This window comes from Bombus vancouverensis, chromosome 5 (assembly GCF_051014615.1).
Source record: "Bombus vancouverensis nearcticus chromosome 5, iyBomVanc1_principal, whole genome shotgun sequence".
Taxonomy (NCBI): domain Eukaryota; kingdom Metazoa; phylum Arthropoda; class Insecta; order Hymenoptera; family Apidae; genus Bombus; species Bombus vancouverensis.
The window spans coordinates 14,174,341-14,193,347 of record NC_134915.1 but is presented as its reverse complement, the minus strand read 5'-3'; the positions used below and the strand labels follow the sequence as shown (position 1 = coordinate 14,193,347).

Genomic DNA, 19,007 nt, shown 5'->3' with positions numbered 1-19,007 from the left:
CTTAGTTTACGAGATATTCGTAACAATGTACTCTCCTTGTACGAAGGTCGTGGAGAAAGTAATACCCGTTTTGAAATATCAAGCGTACAAATACGTTTTAAGAAGATTTCTTGATTTGTAACTTTGGCATACGTGACAAGTTATTTTTCAATACAACCATCGGCTCTACTTGAACATTCATCGTAACGATAATAATACGAGTTTCTCTGTGCCTTCGTCACACGTTTCCGTAGACAGTTCAGCATACTTTTATTATTATTTTTATCTCGAAATGATATAATGGAAATTATTAACCATACTCTTACGCAATCGTCCAAACCGTTTCTTATTTTGCGAAACATTATCGGTCAAGTTTGACTTTTGAAATTTTGCAAAAAACTGCAATGAATATCATTTGCAACGAGACCTTTTTGAACTCACGTATCGCGTACAATTTTTCTGTCCGGATTGAATTCAATAATACATCCATCCATAATAATTCAAACATCTATAGTTCTGTCATCGTTAACTGCTGTAAATCGACGATGAATTCTTTTTACAAGAATTCTTTTGCGGCGTTGCAGAAGCATAAAAACGTCACCGGCGGCATTTTTAGTTCGCATCGTCGTTTTAAACGGCTGATACAACGACGATATTCAATATTTAAACAGAAAATTTTGTATGACTCACGCCAATACGCGAACGAAGCTGCGTGACCTTTTGTAAGTGCATTTCGTCGTTTTACATGGCTTCTGGATGTAAACGGGTAGTACTTTTTGGACAACCCTCGTAGTTGTGCGTCCGTGGCAGCGCATAGGTCGGTATTGATTGGTCAAATCCAAATGAAATCTAACTCTTATCTTCCGTCTATAGTAAGCGAGGGTTGTGCGAGCTTAAAGCCCCGTGCACAACTGCGTACGCGAAGCTGTAAGAAATTTCTGTTATAACTTAATTAAACACGAATATCATCAACGTATTGGATTTGAATTTAAATTAGTTTCTTCGATCCGGCAGCCTTGCGCCAATCTTGACCCAATCGGAATTCATAGCGTTGATTCCTATAACGTATTTCAAAATCATCGAAATCGGAGGAGTGGCAACTCTTTTGCAATTTCACACGTGTAAATTATGCTACGTATTTGTTAAGTTGAACGTTTAAATCCTTCCCTCCGTTGTATGATTTTGAAACCCGCATCTGATCGTAATGAAAAGATTATTTTTTGGTTATTGTTCTTTTTTAATGAAAATCTGAATATCCGATAAGCTTAGAGAAAAAATAAGTATACGGTGAGATAAAAAATTAGAGAAAAGCGAAGGGGAGAGTTTAAATATCTCCAGATTTCTCAAATTTGTCAAACAATCGAAGGAATATTTTCAACTTAACTATGTAAATATATTATTTTCAATTGTTAAAATTACTTACGTTGTTGGAAGAGATCACTTTTTTTCATCATCTTTCCATTTCTTTTTTGCACACATTTGTTTTTGGCTGGGTACACACACCTTAGGTTCGACGCATGGTGGTTCTATCTTCACTGGACAAGGCTGCTATTGCCACAAAACTTTTTTATTCTTACGCAAAATATAATTATTAATATGTAACGTGATATTAGTAAATAGAGACTCGTTTCTTAATAAACATAAGTATTAGGTTGTCTAATAAGTTCTTAAGATTATCATCTAAAATCTGTCTAATCATCGATGCATATCTTTCTATTATTTCTTGTACATGCATTAAATATTAATACTTTAATGTCAAATATCTGATATCTGATGATATATGTATTCGTTTTCCCTGCACCAAATCATATAATTCTAAGCAATATTCATTCGTACTTCTTGTCGTATGTTTACTGCAGGTAACGATAAGATGAATAACGCTCCTATGATACTCTTCAAATTGTAACATCAAACGCATTAAAAGCGAGCTTATCGAGCAATCAAATGCGTAAGAGAAGAAAAGAAGAAAAAAAGAAAAGCAACGTAGATTGAAATAAAAGTTTAAAAAGAGATTGATTTTACTTGTGCCTGATAGACTTTAGGGTCGACTTGTCCACCTTCTTTCTCCGGGAAGTGAATTAATCGAGGAATTTGATGGACACTGATTGCTGGTTCTACGAGCCATGCACTTCCGTTCTTTGCCCACGCTAGTATGTAGCTCAAAGCAGTTCCTATGTGATACTTGCTGCACATAGACGTGTGTTCGTAAACTATTTTATACGTCTATTGATATTTTTATAAGTATAAATAAAAGAAAAAATTAGAATAAATAACATAGAATAATATATCTTTCAATTGTAGACTGAATTTTTATTTCATTGCTACGACATAACAATAAATAATATAATTTATCTATATTTTATTAGCGTTACAATAACATGAAAATTGTGCGAATTACGTTAATAATAACCATACGACGATGAAATTTAACTTACGAATGCGGTATACAAATTGGCATTTCGTTCATTATTTTATTTGGAATAGGTTCTGGGAAATCTGGTAATCCAATATTGGAGAAACATTTGGTCGTTGGACAAAGGGCCACAACACGAACATCCTTTTCTTCTCCTTTATAATTTTTCTTTAATGTAGAGTAAAACACATATCATTCAACAATAATAGATACAAAAAGCACAAATAATAGATACAAAGTGAATAGTTTCATTTGTACGATTATATGGGTAATGTAAGATACCGCGAAATCTCTCGTCACTTCTATAGCTGGTTCTTTGTTGCAATAAACCGGAAAGGGATCTTCAGGCCATCCCATGAAACCAAAAATACTCGCGCAATTTATTATTATCCCGTTAGAGCCAGCTTGATCCTTTCCTAAAAGCTCCAATCCTATTTGAATCGTTTTAGTTGTAGCGTTCTGTAAATTTTTGTGATTAAACTGTTTATCCTTATTATTTTATTTTATTAAGTACTTTATTAAGTACTTACTTTCTTAGAATGAATATTTTATATTTACGTGAATTTTTTTATGACACACATGTTACGATATAATCTTACAAATGTTATGTTCCAAATATTTAAATACCTTCGTGAACCACTATAGTTAATTTTACTTCTTTTATCTTAATTATTACGAACCTGTTTCGAAGTCGACGTTGGACACTTTAATGGTGGTCGTTCTTTATCGAGATTGTTGAAAAGAATGTGAACCACTTTAAGCTTGCAGAGAGCGTTTGCCAAACCAGCTAAAACGATGATAAAATAAAGTTTGTCGTTATACTCACATTATACGTATTACTCGTTATACTATATTTTATTTCTTTTTTATTATTATATTTCATTGTCTTCGTCGATATTAATTTACCTTGAACGTGACAATCACTTTTAACGTCATAATGAACAAACAGAGCGCGATTTTTTCCGTAAGAATCGCATAACTTTTTTACTGCAATTTTTCCCTCAATAGGATCATCATCAGCTACTACGACGACCTGCGATGTTCGAAAATCCGAACGATTAGCTTTGCTCCTCGCTTTGAATTTTGATTATCTTTTCTGCCAACGAAATAGACTTGTTTACAAGATAATTTACTTGCTTATACTCGAGAACGTGTTTGTTGACGACTACGCTATACTAAACATGATTACTGTATTGCGAATGTTTATGCAAGATTTCATATTAAATGTAGATTAAATTAATGTAGACTAGTGCCATTAATGTAAATTAATCTAAAAAATGTAGACTACATCAAGACTTTGATTTTTAAACCGAGACAACAACTTGTCTCAGCAAACAGATCTTACTTATAGAGGCTAGTTTCTGATATATCGACGTAAAATGATTTCAACGAGCCTCTAACATTTTTCTGGAATGAAACCTTTTCCTGAAACATAAGAGACAGACGGTTCTAGTTTCGAAAATATTCGCAAAAATCTATCGGTACCGCATATCGAATTCTGCCTATAATTATGCGTCTGTGACAGGGTATGCGTTGGTGTTGGTTACGGGTATCTTTATGATTTATAGCTGATGATCTACGGCCATGATTGTATTATGTGTTCGTGCCGCGATGTGTCAGTATGTGTAACGATTTAATTTGCATATGCAGCGAAATGAGAAGAACGCAACTTCTTCGTAGGCGATGTGTTTGTTTACGAGACGCGCGTCTCGATGGCACGAGCCTGATTATCGACCGCCAATATTACAATTTGTTATTATTTCTTTGGGTTGCTGTGAGTCATTCGATAATCGTCGATGATGGTCAAGTTGTATACGTTATTAACAAAAGATAAGAGTTAGGTTTCGATTACGTTATTTTATTTACGCCGTGATCAAGATTAATGCAACTCAAGATTACGGACGATAACTAAAAGAATAATACAATGAATTTTACTTTGTTTTTTGTGTATTCAAACTCAAAATACTTCTACCAATACCAGTCAAAGTGACTGGTACTTGTCCAAGTGTAAAAGAATCTTGCAATCTGTTTATCGAACCCCAATTAATCAGTTTCCTCGTTTTGTACAACTTGCCACACGTTTTTTAAATTTTTACTGCGTATCATTCGATATGCTGATATCAGTTATCAAGAAACTTCCGGATTGATCGCTGAATCGCTAGATGCCAACACTAGAAATACCACACCAGTCAAAATGACTGGTTCTACAATTTTATAAATTCGTCAACCCTCGTTTAGGGATCATAGTCCCAGATGGATTAATAATACCAAAAATTGTATTACATATCATGGAATTGCTTCTGTAAGGAAGTAATAAATCAATAAATACCAAAATATTCTATTATTACGTATTTTTTAAAGACCAGTCATTTTGACTCTTTTTTTGGTTGAAATAACCTCGTGTTAATTATCGGTAGTTCTAGTGTTAAGTAACCGACAACGTATTAAAAAATCGTTGAAATCATTTTACGTTGATACGTGAGATCTCGTTGGAAGCAGAAAACACTAACGCGCGCTCCTTTACACAGGAGATGATCAGCCGCTGCAAAACCAAAACCTTCAGACCCACCGATCACTATAGCGTTCTTACACGAAGGCTCCAGAATTGGTTTAGGTAATTTCTCGCTAAAATTCCATTAAAATTTCGTTGAAGATATAAACATCAGCATCCGAACAAGATAGCAGTGTTATACAAACGATATCGTTTATTTTAAATAAAGAATAAATAGTAATTTCATGGAAAATTACCAGATCGGTTTTATTATTTTTGGTCCGTCATCTCCTTTACCCTTTTTGTTCTTCTTTCGATACGCTGTTGGAGTTGCGTGAAATTGACACCGCTCGATCTTCCACAAGCTTCTGAAGTAACAGAAGAAAACGCTTATGATCCAGTGGAGAACTGAGGAAGAACGAAGTATACACTTCGAAGATGATGAAACGAAGGTACGTCGTTATTATTTATGAGGGAAAATATCAATATTCAAGTAGTTTACTTTGGACTCTTATCCAAGAGGTTGATGAAAAGCGAGGTTATACATCGTGATTGCATGTTGAAAATTATGTTGAATCTTTCGCCGTAATTCCTGCTACAATGCCACCATCGTTAAATAAAACATTAGAGAAAACAGCGAAATTAGTAAAAAAAAAAAAAAAAAAACAGAATCAAAAGGGCAAGCGATAAATCTAATACGAGTTGAATGAGACAAGAATTTAAAAACTCAAGTCGAAAGTTGGACAGCTACGTTTCCGATATGTCAAAGTCACGTGTAGTTGTTTGTTTTTCTCTCGATTAACTCGTTAACGATATATTTCATTTTCACTATCTATGAATCATCGAATTAAGGAAAACGCACAGAAAGAAAAAAGATAAGAAAAAAAGTCGCTGATTAGGAAACGAAATTTATTAGGAAATCGATTTAATTGGAATATTTGACGAGGAAACGAACTTGTTACTTTTACGACTTAATAACTTTAAGGTATTTAAATTACTCTAATGCTGATACTATAATTGAGTTGTTTTGTAAAAAAAAGCTATGCATTTTATTGGCTAGGCTTGCAACATACATTTCCAGCAAATTATAACAATTTCCACTAGCTATCGATCAAACTGTCGTGTCGATAAAGATCGTGCGATGTTATATTTAAAGGTGCGGCTGATCTTCGATTTTAGATCCTGTGGATCCGCTTCCTGTTTCTCAGATTGTATGTAATAATCGAGTAATAATAATAATTTATATAACGATTATAATCTTTCAAAAATTTACCAGCTATTGTATTGCTTTTTATTATCAAAAATTTCAAGAATTTTTCACATAACGGAGAACATCGTAGTAAAAAATAATATGAATATAATATTAATTGCTAAGTACGATGGTGGGGACAGATTCTTAATTTGATTAGAGATAGACGAGGGATAGATTTTCAATTTTCAAGAGAGTATAATCGTTCCGAAGAAAATGTAATCGGGACAAGAGAGATGTTAAGGATGTTCGATGGAAGAATGGACGATTAGAATGTATAATAATTATGATTTTTCGTCGAAGACGTCGAGTTTAGGCCTCGATTTCACTGCATCTAAACCTAAGTTTCTTCGTTTCTTCTTTTACATTGGTCGTCCCCGTGTTTACGAATTTGTATAAAATATTACACGCACGATTGATCGTTCTGTTCTTGGACAAATCGTTTGAATCGGTTTCTTTCGTCATAATAAATCTATCCTCTCGATCGGTTCAGTCGAAAGTTTGCATAAAGTAGTCGCAAACGAGGGACTCGATCTTACGCGATTATCGATTTTATTTTATAAATGTAGAAAATCGTTAACTTATGGATGGAATGAATTTTGTTCAGTTTCTCAACGTTCTCAGTATACATTTATCAATATCGTATTAACGTACTGGACTGGGACATATCGAGTCACGTCCGTTTGCAGACACTTTGATACGTAATTTATTGTGATCGAGCAATTAGAACGGAGTAGTAGAAAATTTAAAATGTTATTCGATCTTGACAACCACCATTCATTTCTATTGATATTCGCTCTTACTGTTAGTACATTATACGATTGCTTGCATCCAAGTTACAAATTGGACAGTTTAGTGTGTTTGAGGTAAATTCATTTATTTTAATTTTAAACGGTTAATTATTATTATTATTATTATTAATATTATCATTATTATTATTTAGTTCGAGTCGTTTTATCGCTTTTTCTTGCCTTATTACGTTACTATAAGCCTAACTTAAAAAACGCTTGTACATTTTGAACATTGAAAATTTTTCAAGTCCAAAGATCAAAACCTTGTTCGATTTTTTTTTTTTTTTTTAAATGGCGCACATTATGTTACGTATCTTTACACGAAAGGTGTTACATTCCGGGAAAAATTGATTAATGATAATAATCGTCGATAGCATGAAATTTTACTTATTTTACTATTCAAAAAATATCGAACAAAGTTTAGTCTGAAACCTCCACCAGTAAAATATCTGATCGGCTTGTGTATCTATTATTAAAAGATCGGAGACAGGTTTCTTCAAAGGGCTTAGGGAAGGTGTGATAAAATTCATCGTACACCTCTTTAAATATTACTGCCAACCATTGTACACGACTATCTAAGCAAAGTCCTTTGATTTTACAATTGTTTATGAAAAATGGTTAGAAACCTGTTGTGCAGAGTCGCGCAGTATAACAAATATGTATAAGTAAAGAGTGTTGAGGATATATTTTACAAAGTATCGAGTCTTATAGGGAACACATGGCAATTGTTAAACAATATAAAATCCAATATGGTGATTCTGATTTTTCATTTTCATCGAAAACGTTGTTCGTTCGACCAACTTTCGATTCACAGCATATATTTAATTTTTTCTCGACATTTAACATTTAACGCGTTGATCGCCAAGGCAGTTCGAGCTGACAGTTCATTCGAAGATAAAGTGAAAAATGTTAGTTTCACCTGTTAGATATACAATTTTGGTTTCATTTTTATATCACGTGATTGTTTAGATTTTTAGAAATAGCAGGCTTCTAATGCCTAAAGAAGTTAGGGAGGTACATAATTTAAAGTTTTCATTGCAATTAACAATTTTTGTTGAATTTGCTATCAGCTTGTTAGAACCATTAATTTTCAGGTATTCGTAAAAATTGTTTCGAAAAGCGAACTACTCACTAGGATAGACGTGCCACGATTATTCAATTAAATTATACCATCCAACGATAGTATCACAATTTAAAGTAGAACTGTCCCAATTCATAAAAACTATAAAAATCTGAGAACTATCAATTAAGTGATGAAAGGAAGCGAAGTTTTTCATCGTTAAACGATTGAATAATTAATAATCTTGTGTTTTAAATCGATTTTCTCAAACAGTTGACGTTTCTCTAGTTACGTCATTCGTCTGAAATGAACATGAAACGAAAATGATAAACGTCAAATGTGTCATTCGACGACACAATTGGGAGTATTCTCCCCTTTCACGTATCGTTATAGAAAGAACGATTCGTATAAAATGTATAAACTTGTTTTTCTTAAAATGCTCACATCGTTACTTTTCAATCACGTGGTTGTTGTAACGAATGAACACAAGGTAACATCGAAGGTCCTCGATTTCTATGTAACGTGTATAAATAACGTGGCGATAAACGCGTTAATGAGAAACTTACAGCAGTGCATGACTTCTCGATTTATAGATTATCATTTGCCTCCCTCGATTAACATTGTGACGTGCCATTATCGAAGAATTTCCTGTGAATTCCCATCGAGTACACTCTCGAAGGAAAATAGGAACGGACACTCGAGAAAATCCCGTTAAATTATCATATTATAATTAAAACGAACGTTATTCCTTCTAAATCTAACACGAACGGATAACAACGTACAAAGAAACATTCTCATCGTACTAATTGCCTTCCGTAATCTTTGGCAACACAACTGATGCATCCTTACACGTAAACGCGTGTTCTTCATCCCGCGTAGCATTTCACGCTTCCTCGATGATCGATCCTTAGGTCGTTAACTCGAATTTCCCGTAAAATTTGAATTGCAAATAAATTTTAGCTTGTGGATACCAGAAATATTCTGGAATATTTGGTTTTCCTTTTCTTTTTCGCAGCGATGATGAGAGACGATGAGAGGTTTTGTATGTGGTACGGCACAGCTATTTGAATTCAAGCGAGTAAATTCACGCGAATCATGACAGTTAGGATCTTAGTTTTTCGGGAATGTGATCTCGTGAGGAGGTTGGTCCTTCTCCACCAGCCAGACGCTTCCACTTTTGCCTGTGTTTAGGATCTGGATCAGCGCTTTAGCTACGTGTTCTGATCTGCAACATATTAGATCGTTTAGTGAATTTTATAATTTTTGTTTAAGGTTTGTCAATATATATATATTGTATATAATATATTGTAATAATAATATATTGTATATAATGATATATATTGTATATAATATACAATATATTATATATATTGATGATAATATATTGTATATAATATTCAAAATAAAATATCCGCTATAACTATTTGTAGGTTCAACAAATTTCTACACAGAGAATTCCTATTCAGTTCTGTTGTATAAAGATATGGAACGTGATAAAAATCCACAGTCTGTTAACGATCTTTCGAGGTGAATATGAAATTATTCATTGAATAGCTGTAAATATCTCAACATATTTATTTTTAACTAGTCACGAGTAAACTTTTGTTGCCGTGTATAAAATTAAGTTCGCGTATGTAAGACAGCAGATGTATAAGCATTTTAATAAATATTTTAATATCTGCTATCCCTAGAAATAATTTCCTTAGTTCATTAAATCTGGCTAGCTAAGGCTACCTTTTATCTTTTCTAAACGATAAAAACGATATTTCTTTTTATTCTTAAAATTGCATCGGTCCATAAATATTTTAATTATTCCAATAATTGACAGAATGCAGAATGGTAACATGACTTCTGTCGAAAATATAAAACAACAAAGACGCGGCAGTATCCTATAAACGTTAGAGTAAAACGAAATCTGAAAATTAACCGTTACTATTATATTTTACATTTGGAAGCTTGTTGAAATATTCCATTGAAATTGTGGGATAAAGCAGCGCTACTGAGGAAATCTGTGCTGCTTTTACAATCGAGATTTTAAAAATGTTATGTTTCAGCCGACTACCAGCGTTTCTAATAGCATAGAACGCTGTTCAAAGGGATAAACGAATTAATAAGAAAAGGGAGGAAATAATTTGATATTATAGTTTAACGACAACCATAGTCAAATAATAAGAGTTTGTGTATAACATCGATCGTATATGTATTTATAAAACTGTAACAGCCATTTCCGCGTAATTTCACTTTTTCGCTATACTCTAACATCTATAGATACGTGGACATATCGTAATACAGAATATTAAGCACAGAATAAATACACAATAAAATCAAATTAAGAATTGTTTGCGATTTAATGAATTTAATCTAATGTTTGATTAGAGATTTTAAACTAAATAACTTGACAATTAAAAGCTAGATGATGATATAAGAAGCTATAAGGAGATTGTGTAATATCTTAATGCTAATATTATCCTAACGTTATCATTCTATTTGATAAAGAGTGTGAATTATAAAATATTCCATTATCATGATTGGAAGTATTATTACCTTTGAGGAACTGAACTGGCGACGTCACGAAGCCAAGCGTCTACGTATCGAGGCCAGAGCAATTGTTTACTGACATCTCCTAATAATTTGCTATCTGTCGCGCTTGGGCATAATGCCATCACCTTCACGCCGGTTAAGTCCACGTGGTATTGGTGCTATGGCAAACGACAACAATATCAAACTGATTCCCACGATTTCCAATCTTGTAAGTTAGATCAAAGATAAATGACGATTTTTATACGGAAAATCTATATATACTGGATATTTTTGAACAAGTATCTCGGAGATTTTGCTTGAAACTTTCTGTAAAAATGGATTTGAATTGATCGAAAGGTATCGTAAAATAAGAACATAAATACATCGATCAATTTTTATCCCTGTGACATCAAACTTTATAGATTTAGATAAAAATGAATCATGATGTTCGTGTAAAAAAAGAAGGAAGTCCTGAATTGTAAAATAAATACGATATACATGTATATGTATGATTCTATGCTTTTTGATAAATTGGATACAATGTAATTTATGACATTCGCGTACAGAAGTGTCCTAAATTAAACAAACGTAATGTCTCTCGAGGGAATCTCGTGTAATGCACATGCATATGTAGAGATAAGTACGTATCTATAAATATAAACTACATGTTACTAGAAGATTATTTATCTCTCGTATTTTTCCATAATAACTTTCTACGATTATCTTCTTAGCTCATGATCTATTTAACGCGTAAACTACGAATGCAATTTTATTATTAATCATCGTCAAAGTTAATTTACCCCAAACGCTCTGGTGAAGTTGACGATTGCCGCCTTGGTGGCAGAGTAAATTGGAACACTCGCATAAGGGTTGATGCTGACGTTGCTTCCAATATTAACCACTATTCCACCCTGGCCACCCCTGTCCGTTCCCATAAATCGCTGAGCGAGCAAAGTTCCGCGGATCACGCCATTCTGCAATAATTTCAACAAAGACCTCGTGCAGATAAAACAGAAAAATCAGGAGGAAAAGGAAAGAGCGTCGAGAAAGTTTAGGAAGGTGTTGAATATTAAATACTCACAACGTTAATGTCCACTTCCAGTTCCCAAAATCGATCGTTCATTATTCCAGCGTTATTAACAACGATATCGATGTGGCCGAACGTCGCGAACGTTGTTTGAAACGATTCTGCGAATTAAAATTAGTACGTTACTCTGACGTAAATTAAATAACTATGTAAATTTAATTGCGATGGATTTCTGTAGATTGAAATTAATCAAGTATAATAAATCAAGTGCACGCGTGTGTATGTAGATTGAATGTTTAAGATTATACTTTGCATTATGAATATTGAATATTAATGTCAAATTTTACAGAGTTTAATTTTATTCAGTATAAATGGAACCTGGATCATTAGAGTATAATTATATTTCTATAAATAAGTTACACGCGTGTTGATAGGTAGAAAATGAACGTATGATTTCCACTTTAATAATCGATAAATCAGATAGATTTTTCGCATTATACTTTGAAAATTTCAATTAATATTGTAATAGGAAAATATTTACCCTCGAATTGCGAATAGTCTGTGACGTCGCATTGACAGAAGATCACACGGTCTTTCCCATGTTCCGTAGACAGAGTTTCTGCTAATTTTTCACCCTCTTCTGAGTTTATATCGCATATAGACACCTATATATAGAAAAATGTAATATCTATTAGAATAGAATAGAATTTTATTTAATAATGTTTTACGCGTAATGCGTGGTAAAACGAGACACTATTGCCAGTAACATGACGTATTACTATTCCGTAGAAGTCGGTCAGAAGCCAAGATAAAACTTCACTGGAGAGCGATCTAAATATACGCGAGATAATTTTTAGCATAAGGCGTCGAAACATTCATGGAACGGTATACATACTAAGTCAAGGTTACATCCTTAAGGAGGTTTCGCGAAATATAAGTATAAACTCTGTTGGTTCCCCTTAGCCCTCTATTAATACGAATTTTTTATAGCTACTACGTGCTATGGGGTAAACCCATATCGCTACTTCCCTTAATGAAAACAGTACTGTAAAAATTTCATTGCTACTTCACGCTATCACGACTGAAAATACGAAGCTTCTTTCTCGATACTTTCATTTCGTATCATTTCGTTTCTCCTTTTCTTTCTTTTTTTTTCTTTTTTTTTTTGTTGTTTAAAAATTTTTCATTTTGGGATTACGAAGTGCATTTTATACGTTTGAATCGTATTTCGGAAAAGTCGTGATATATTTTAAGGTAGCTCGGATAAATAAAATCGGAAGAGGAATTTAAAATTTGTTTAAATAAATAGACAAAATTACATACTTTCGTTATTTATGAAATTTAATAAAAGCTTGCAAGAAACTGTTTCGTAGATATCAAACACGGTAACTTTTTAAATTAAACGGAAGCTATGGAAATTTTTCTCTCGCGTTAGTTTTACATTGAATATTTTCCTTTTTCTCTTTTTTTTTTTTTTACTCACCATCGCGCCTTCGTTTAATAATTCCACGGCGCAAGATTTACCGATACCGGAAGCGGCGCCCGTCACCAGGGCAACTCGCCCTTTTACGTCCATCTTCTACAGGCCCTTGTCAATTATCCGTCTGTAAATGAAAAAACACGATACCTATATCGTTCTTGAATAGAAATAAACGTTTCGTTCTTTCAGAAATTATTTGAGAAATATTTACACTAGTTGTTTAACGATAGCGAATATAAATTGACAGTAATAATTATCATGTAGAAAATTGTATACCGTTTTATTTGACAAAATGTATTTTATCGAGAGAAGTTTCAATACACCTCATTACCTAAACAAAAACATTTACATGGATCAATAGTAATTTTTTTCAATCGATAGAGATCAAAATTCTAACGCGTAACATGTTGTTCGAAACGTTCACAGCGAAATGTAAGGTAAATACGACAAATTTTCAGACAATGTGTTTTTTCAGAACTTTTTACACATTTTTTATACATAGCTATTGTCTCCTTAGAATTTATAAAATTTGTATGAAATACTAAAATCGTATGCATCGACATAACAGCAATAATCTTGTTACAATGCCAATTAACTTTACATAAAGGATTTCTATAAACTGTACAAATCGTTCAAATACTTTTACGTATTACTGTGCGTCAACTATCGAAGAACGCTTCTAACTTTCTGAAAAATTTAACATTTTGCAAACCAGTTTCAAAGGAATCAATTCGAAAAGGCTGAAGTCAATCCGACGCGTCGGTTTCATCTTGAATCCGTTTTGAAAAGCACGTGCAAACGACTTCTGGTCTGCCGCGACGTGTGATCGGCCACACGGGTGAAATCGAATTTTACCGTCTCGTTATAACCATTTCGTACTCGACTTCCCGACGATGGGGATGCTCGTTCGGAAATAAAGGCGCCTGACTCACTGAATCCGCTTCGAACGAGTCGTTTACCACACGCTCCGACTGCCAGACTCCCGCCATGCTATGTCTATCAACTACGAACTGAGAAATTCAGGAGAAACTACATCGTTCGAAATGAACAGTCGTGTAATTTCAGTTTTTTAAGCAATTTGAAGTATTTCAAAAAATGAATACATACAGCATTTACAGCATTTATTCTTAATGGAGAAACTTGAAATCTGAATTTTTCTTAAATGGGCTAACAATCGTAGTAGTGTACGCGAAGATTTTGAAAATTTGTATTTGGATAGTTCAGTTGTCAGAGTATCATCTTTTTACTTTTATTGTTAATTGGGTTGTCGCTTTGTTGCGATACTTTCCCGCGATTCGAAAATGTATTTTTCACAACAATAAAGGGAAGATACTATTTCATGGAAAATAGCAGTAGACTGACTTGAACCGTGATAATTTTTAGGGCTTTATATTTTAATAGTAACAGGATTTGATCATTTTAAATCGTTTTTAAATTGTTAATATTTTCGATTGGGAAATTTAACGGATGATATTTTAGGGAATTGGAAAATGCGACTTTGTATCTTAGATTGTTAAAACTTTTACTTTACTAAATCATTGAAACGTATTTGTAACGGTAGAAGTAAGAAATTAGCGAATATAAGTTTTTACTATACATTTCAACAGTGATATCTAAAAACTTTTAATTAATATTGGATATTGGGTATGTTGGATACTGACTGGAAATTTTTAAACATGCTAGCTTTACAATTTTTAGATAACTGTAACACACAATATAATAGTGTTTATTTAGTGTGTATAATAGCGTTTATTATCTATCTAAGCTTCGAATTGGAGATTTTACTGCGAGTTTACGAGGAAAATATATGGTAAATTCGGTAGTTTTAACGATTCTTTTAAATACTGGAAACTTAGCATGGTTGAAATGTGATTATTCTACTGTTCCCCGTGAATCATAGATTTTATCTTCTTTCAGTAATTTACATAATGGGAATACATTCTGTTAACTATAGTTTGGCTAGGCAAAGCTCTGTTATGGTCACGAAACACGAAAATTCGTCTTTTAGACATCGTAAAAACACACAAAAACGATGCAGCTCGTTCTCTATCACCTGCTGTAATACAAAAGTGATTATAAAAAAGGGATTTGCGTTTATAAATAACTAAATAGAAAGGGACTTAAAATGTTCATGCAATTTCATATATATTTATAAACACGAATAGGGAAATTAATAATTAAAGAACCGAATTAGAAATCTGTCTCAACCATAATATATTACGATAAGCAGCTGTATCGCTTAAGATATTTTATACATTTCCCTGTATGGAAAATCAGACTGTTTCAATGTTGAGAAAATATCACGTATTAGATATAAAGCAAACTACAAACCTTCCAAAATTTTCCATTTCGTATCAAATGCAATTCATAAAATCAATTGCGATAAAACCAACAAACACAAATTTCGAAAAGAAGAATACGAACACCAACGATCTCGAGGAAGAATAAACTATCAAATACCTACATGCAATATGAAAGTCGAGGAAACTTTCTCTCGCAAACCGCGACCCGGGATCGTGAAATAAAAAATTCACCGCGTTCTCTCGAAACCTCCACCTGACTTTCTACCACGCGTCAAATAAAAGGAAGAACAAAGGGCGCAAGAAAACGTGTAACACAAAATAAACACGCAGAGCAGAAGATACCAGCAGCGAGTTGTGAAAACAGAACGAGAGAGAAAGAGAGAGAGAGAGAGAACGTGCAGCAAGAGGAATTTCACGCGGGCAAAGTAGAGGATTTCAAACGCGCCCCCATACTGTCTGATTCAAGCCTCTCGCGACAGTGAAACAGCATCACGCAGCTTCGTTTAATATTGCAGACGACGTGACACGAGGTACGAGGCAGCTCGTGTGTCTGGCAGCCGTAGATAAACCTACGAACACGTTCCGGCCAGAGAGCATCAAAAAGGGCCGATCTAAAAAATTCACGACGAGCTCGATCGCTCGATATCCGGCTGGAGAACCGCCGCCCGTCACGGTTTACCACGCACCTCTTCTCCACTTTCACCTACGCTGCCTCCTCGAAAACACTCGACCACCATTAACCCTCCGTGTTCCTACCGTCTTTTCATCCATAGTGCATGTACATTATTGTCCGTAAGTAGTTGCACGATTCCAAATCGTTGCAGATACATCGAAATGGTCCTGGAAATTCGCGATACCGTTCAGATCAGAGGGATTCTATAGCACGAAATAATAAGACGAAAAGCAAGAATACTGAAACTATATTGGAGACTTGGTTCCCGAGGAAATTCAATTTGGAAATTTATCAGGCATACGTGAATTTGTCTAATCTCGATCAGACAGCAATAGACGGGAGATTATTTTACGTGTGAAAATAAGTGGGAAACGTAGCGTACAGTTTATTTCATTCAACGCTCTCTTTTCTGTGTTCAGATGTTATATATTTGTACGAATGTTTCTGATAAAGAGATCAGTGTTGAATTATTATCGCGAGCCATTGTACGATTAGTATTCCTTGGTCTTTCCTTTTTTACGTTCTTAGTCCGTGTTCTTTTCTCGGAGAAGACAAGCGGTCCACTGGGGACAAAATTTCCCGTCGAATGGCAAAGAATGGCAAAGAATCGAGTTCACGGACATCGAGTGGTCCCGAGACAGTAGCCTCGAATATTCTTCTATTTTTTAAGGATACTGTGACACTGAAATTTCTCTGTTGGCGAGGTGAAATAAGAGACGTCGATGGAGTTTGGTTTTATGGGACTTTCGGTCAGAATGGTTGATGCGAGAAAAGTTAAAACCTTCTTCGATGCTTTTTCGGTGCTCTATTTTGTTGTTTGAGAAATTTGTTAGGTTTAGAATAGAAATAAAAATTGAAGAAAATCACCCGTCAAAACATAACAAAATTACGATATATCGTATATACTTCTTTATTTAATAGTATTCATCCAGTACTAGTTATATCTAATTGTATTTGGTATTTGTTTTTAGTAGGAGAATCAAACGAAACTGGATAATTTGAGAAAGACGTGTTTTAAGTAATTTTCGCGATATGTAATAAGAAATATGGAGGTACTTGTTCTACTATATTTTATGGCGTAACGATGATTTAACGCTTTAATGAACGAGGTACTAGAAAGATTAATCTTTGTATTCTAACAACGTTAGATAAGATAAAAGGAAAGAAAAAAGATCTGTATCCGCAGAACATAGATAATATTTCAATTTTCAGCAAACAAGTTCACTTTCGCATTTCAAATTAAAATTGTAAATTTATTATAACTCGGCAATACTTTTCACGCTATCCAAAGAAGATAAAATCAACCAACGTGATACATCTTCGAAATAATATTCGTGTAACTCGTAACTCCGTAAACACGTCGCGGGATGACTCTTAAAACTTTCACTGTGAAGACATTTCCCTCAAATTTTGACTCGTCTTTCGGCACTAAGCGGATTTATCTTCGCAGTCTCTACTTATCTATCCTCTTCAATTTTTATACACGCTTATAATTTCGTACTTCTAACGCACGATTCTTTTGGGAATTCTAGGTTTTTAAATACTTCAAAACTTTTCACGCGGTCTCCCTCCTTTCATACCTAATCGTCGTTCGTCAAATTTTTGCATCTTTCACGTTGTAAACTTTTCGTAGCTCGCTAAAATCCCGTAGAATCTTTATTCCCTCTCAATTCTCATAAAATGCCAAATGAAACCGCTACAATTCTACCTTCGAAATCTCAAAATCCCAAATCCGTCGAATTCGAAGCGAAACAAATTCACCGAGAATCAGGACCGAGCACCTTTAGAGTGGTTTCTTCGAATACCATCGCGATTCTACCCTGAAAATCGTGATCAACAAGCGAGGCTCGTTTACGTTGCTTCGAAATCTACCTAGTATCCTCTGGCAAGACCCAACATTCTCGTGAAATCGAAAACGAAAAAACCACCACGATTCTACCCCCGAAATCGAAACCTGAAATCCACCAGCCAGAATTCAAAGCGAAACAGATTCACCAAGAACCGTGTGACAAGCATTCTTCCTTCCAAATCCACCCCTTTTGAAGCTTCCATCCCTCCCTTTTTATTTTCCCTCCGTAACGAGAAGCGTAAAAAAAAACTCCCCCGCACTATCCACCCAGGTACCTTGCACTTGTGATGATCCTTCCTTCGACGAATCAGCCGTCCCGCAACAGGCAGACCGCGTCGAAAGCGAAACGACCGGTCGAACGACGACGACGGGGTGCTTTGCGAGAGGTGTGTGTGTGTGTATGTGTGTGTGTGTCTGTGTATGTATGTGTGCGTGGATGCGCGCGTGTCTCTCGCGAGCTGCTTTCCTCGACAAGGTGTGGTTGACGGCCGCGGACGCACTGGCTGCTCCGTCGCTTTTCACTGCCTCCCCGTGAACGCACACACCCCACAGTGCCTCGATATTGATTGGCGGCGGTCGCGTGCCACGTGACTTTTACGTGAGCCACCGCTCCACGACGACCGCGACGCATGTACGCACGCATGTGCGCCTTCCTCTGTCTAACTTTCGCTATGTACATGTGGATAGAGGTGGCTGTGAGCGTGAGATGGTTTCGCGGGTAACGGCGAGCGCGCCCTCGCCCTCGCAAGCCCTTAACCTTCGACCGTGGCTTTTTGTTTCGAGGCCACGATACCGTTCTGCCTTGGCCCGATACGCTTCTCCATCGGCAACGACCCCGCCCTGCCGCCAGACCTCATCGAGATTACGTACGACGTGACACTATCTTTCGGATGCTGCTTCAGTTCGTTAGCCCGCGGTTTTGCATGCGATTTTATTTTTGTGTGTCGATTAAAACAGCAGGTGTGCGACGCGCCAGCGTTTTTACGCTTTTGGGTAGAAGGACGGAGTTTTCCGATTTTTCGCAGTTTGAGAGATCGACGTTCAGACTTGATGGAAGGAACAATTTGGTACGTTGCGGTTTTACTCAGTGTCGTCGCAGGGATTCGATGTGTTCTTGGACACATCGTTCGGATTTTTCAACGGCACAACGGGCGCATGTTCTACTTTAAATT

At 35.1% G+C, this 19,007-nt stretch overlaps 2 protein-coding genes across 2 annotated transcripts; both read right to left on the bottom strand.

The window, feature by feature from the left end:
- Positions 1 to 1,416: 1,416 nt before the first annotated feature.
- LOC117158966 (alcohol dehydrogenase 2) lies at positions 1,417 to 5,779 on the bottom strand. The gene is made up of 9 exons (XM_076618694.1): positions 5,386 to 5,779; positions 5,141 to 5,251; positions 4,903 to 5,017; positions 3,299 to 3,425; positions 3,073 to 3,179; positions 2,675 to 2,851; positions 2,415 to 2,560; positions 2,002 to 2,164; positions 1,417 to 1,527 (listed from the first exon to the last, which is right to left on the bottom strand). Exons 1-9 carry the CDS (start codon positions 5,439 to 5,441, stop codon positions 1,417 to 1,419), a joined length of 1,113 nt encoding a protein of 370 aa, XP_076474809.1. The 5' UTR covers positions 5,442 to 5,779.
- A 126-nt stretch (positions 5,780 to 5,905) lies between these two features.
- LOC117158964 (15-hydroxyprostaglandin dehydrogenase [NAD(+)]) lies at positions 5,906 to 18,339 on the bottom strand. The gene is made up of 7 exons (XM_033338388.2): positions 18,111 to 18,339; positions 13,014 to 13,134; positions 12,072 to 12,195; positions 11,585 to 11,691; positions 11,304 to 11,477; positions 10,528 to 10,682; positions 5,906 to 9,208 (listed from the first exon to the last, which is right to left on the bottom strand). The coding sequence occupies exons 2-7, from the start codon at positions 13,104 to 13,106 to the stop codon at positions 9,094 to 9,096; spliced, it is 768 nt and encodes a 255-aa protein (XP_033194279.1). The 5' UTR covers positions 13,107 to 13,134; positions 18,111 to 18,339; the 3' UTR covers positions 5,906 to 9,093.
- Positions 18,340 to 19,007: the final 668 nt, after the last annotated feature.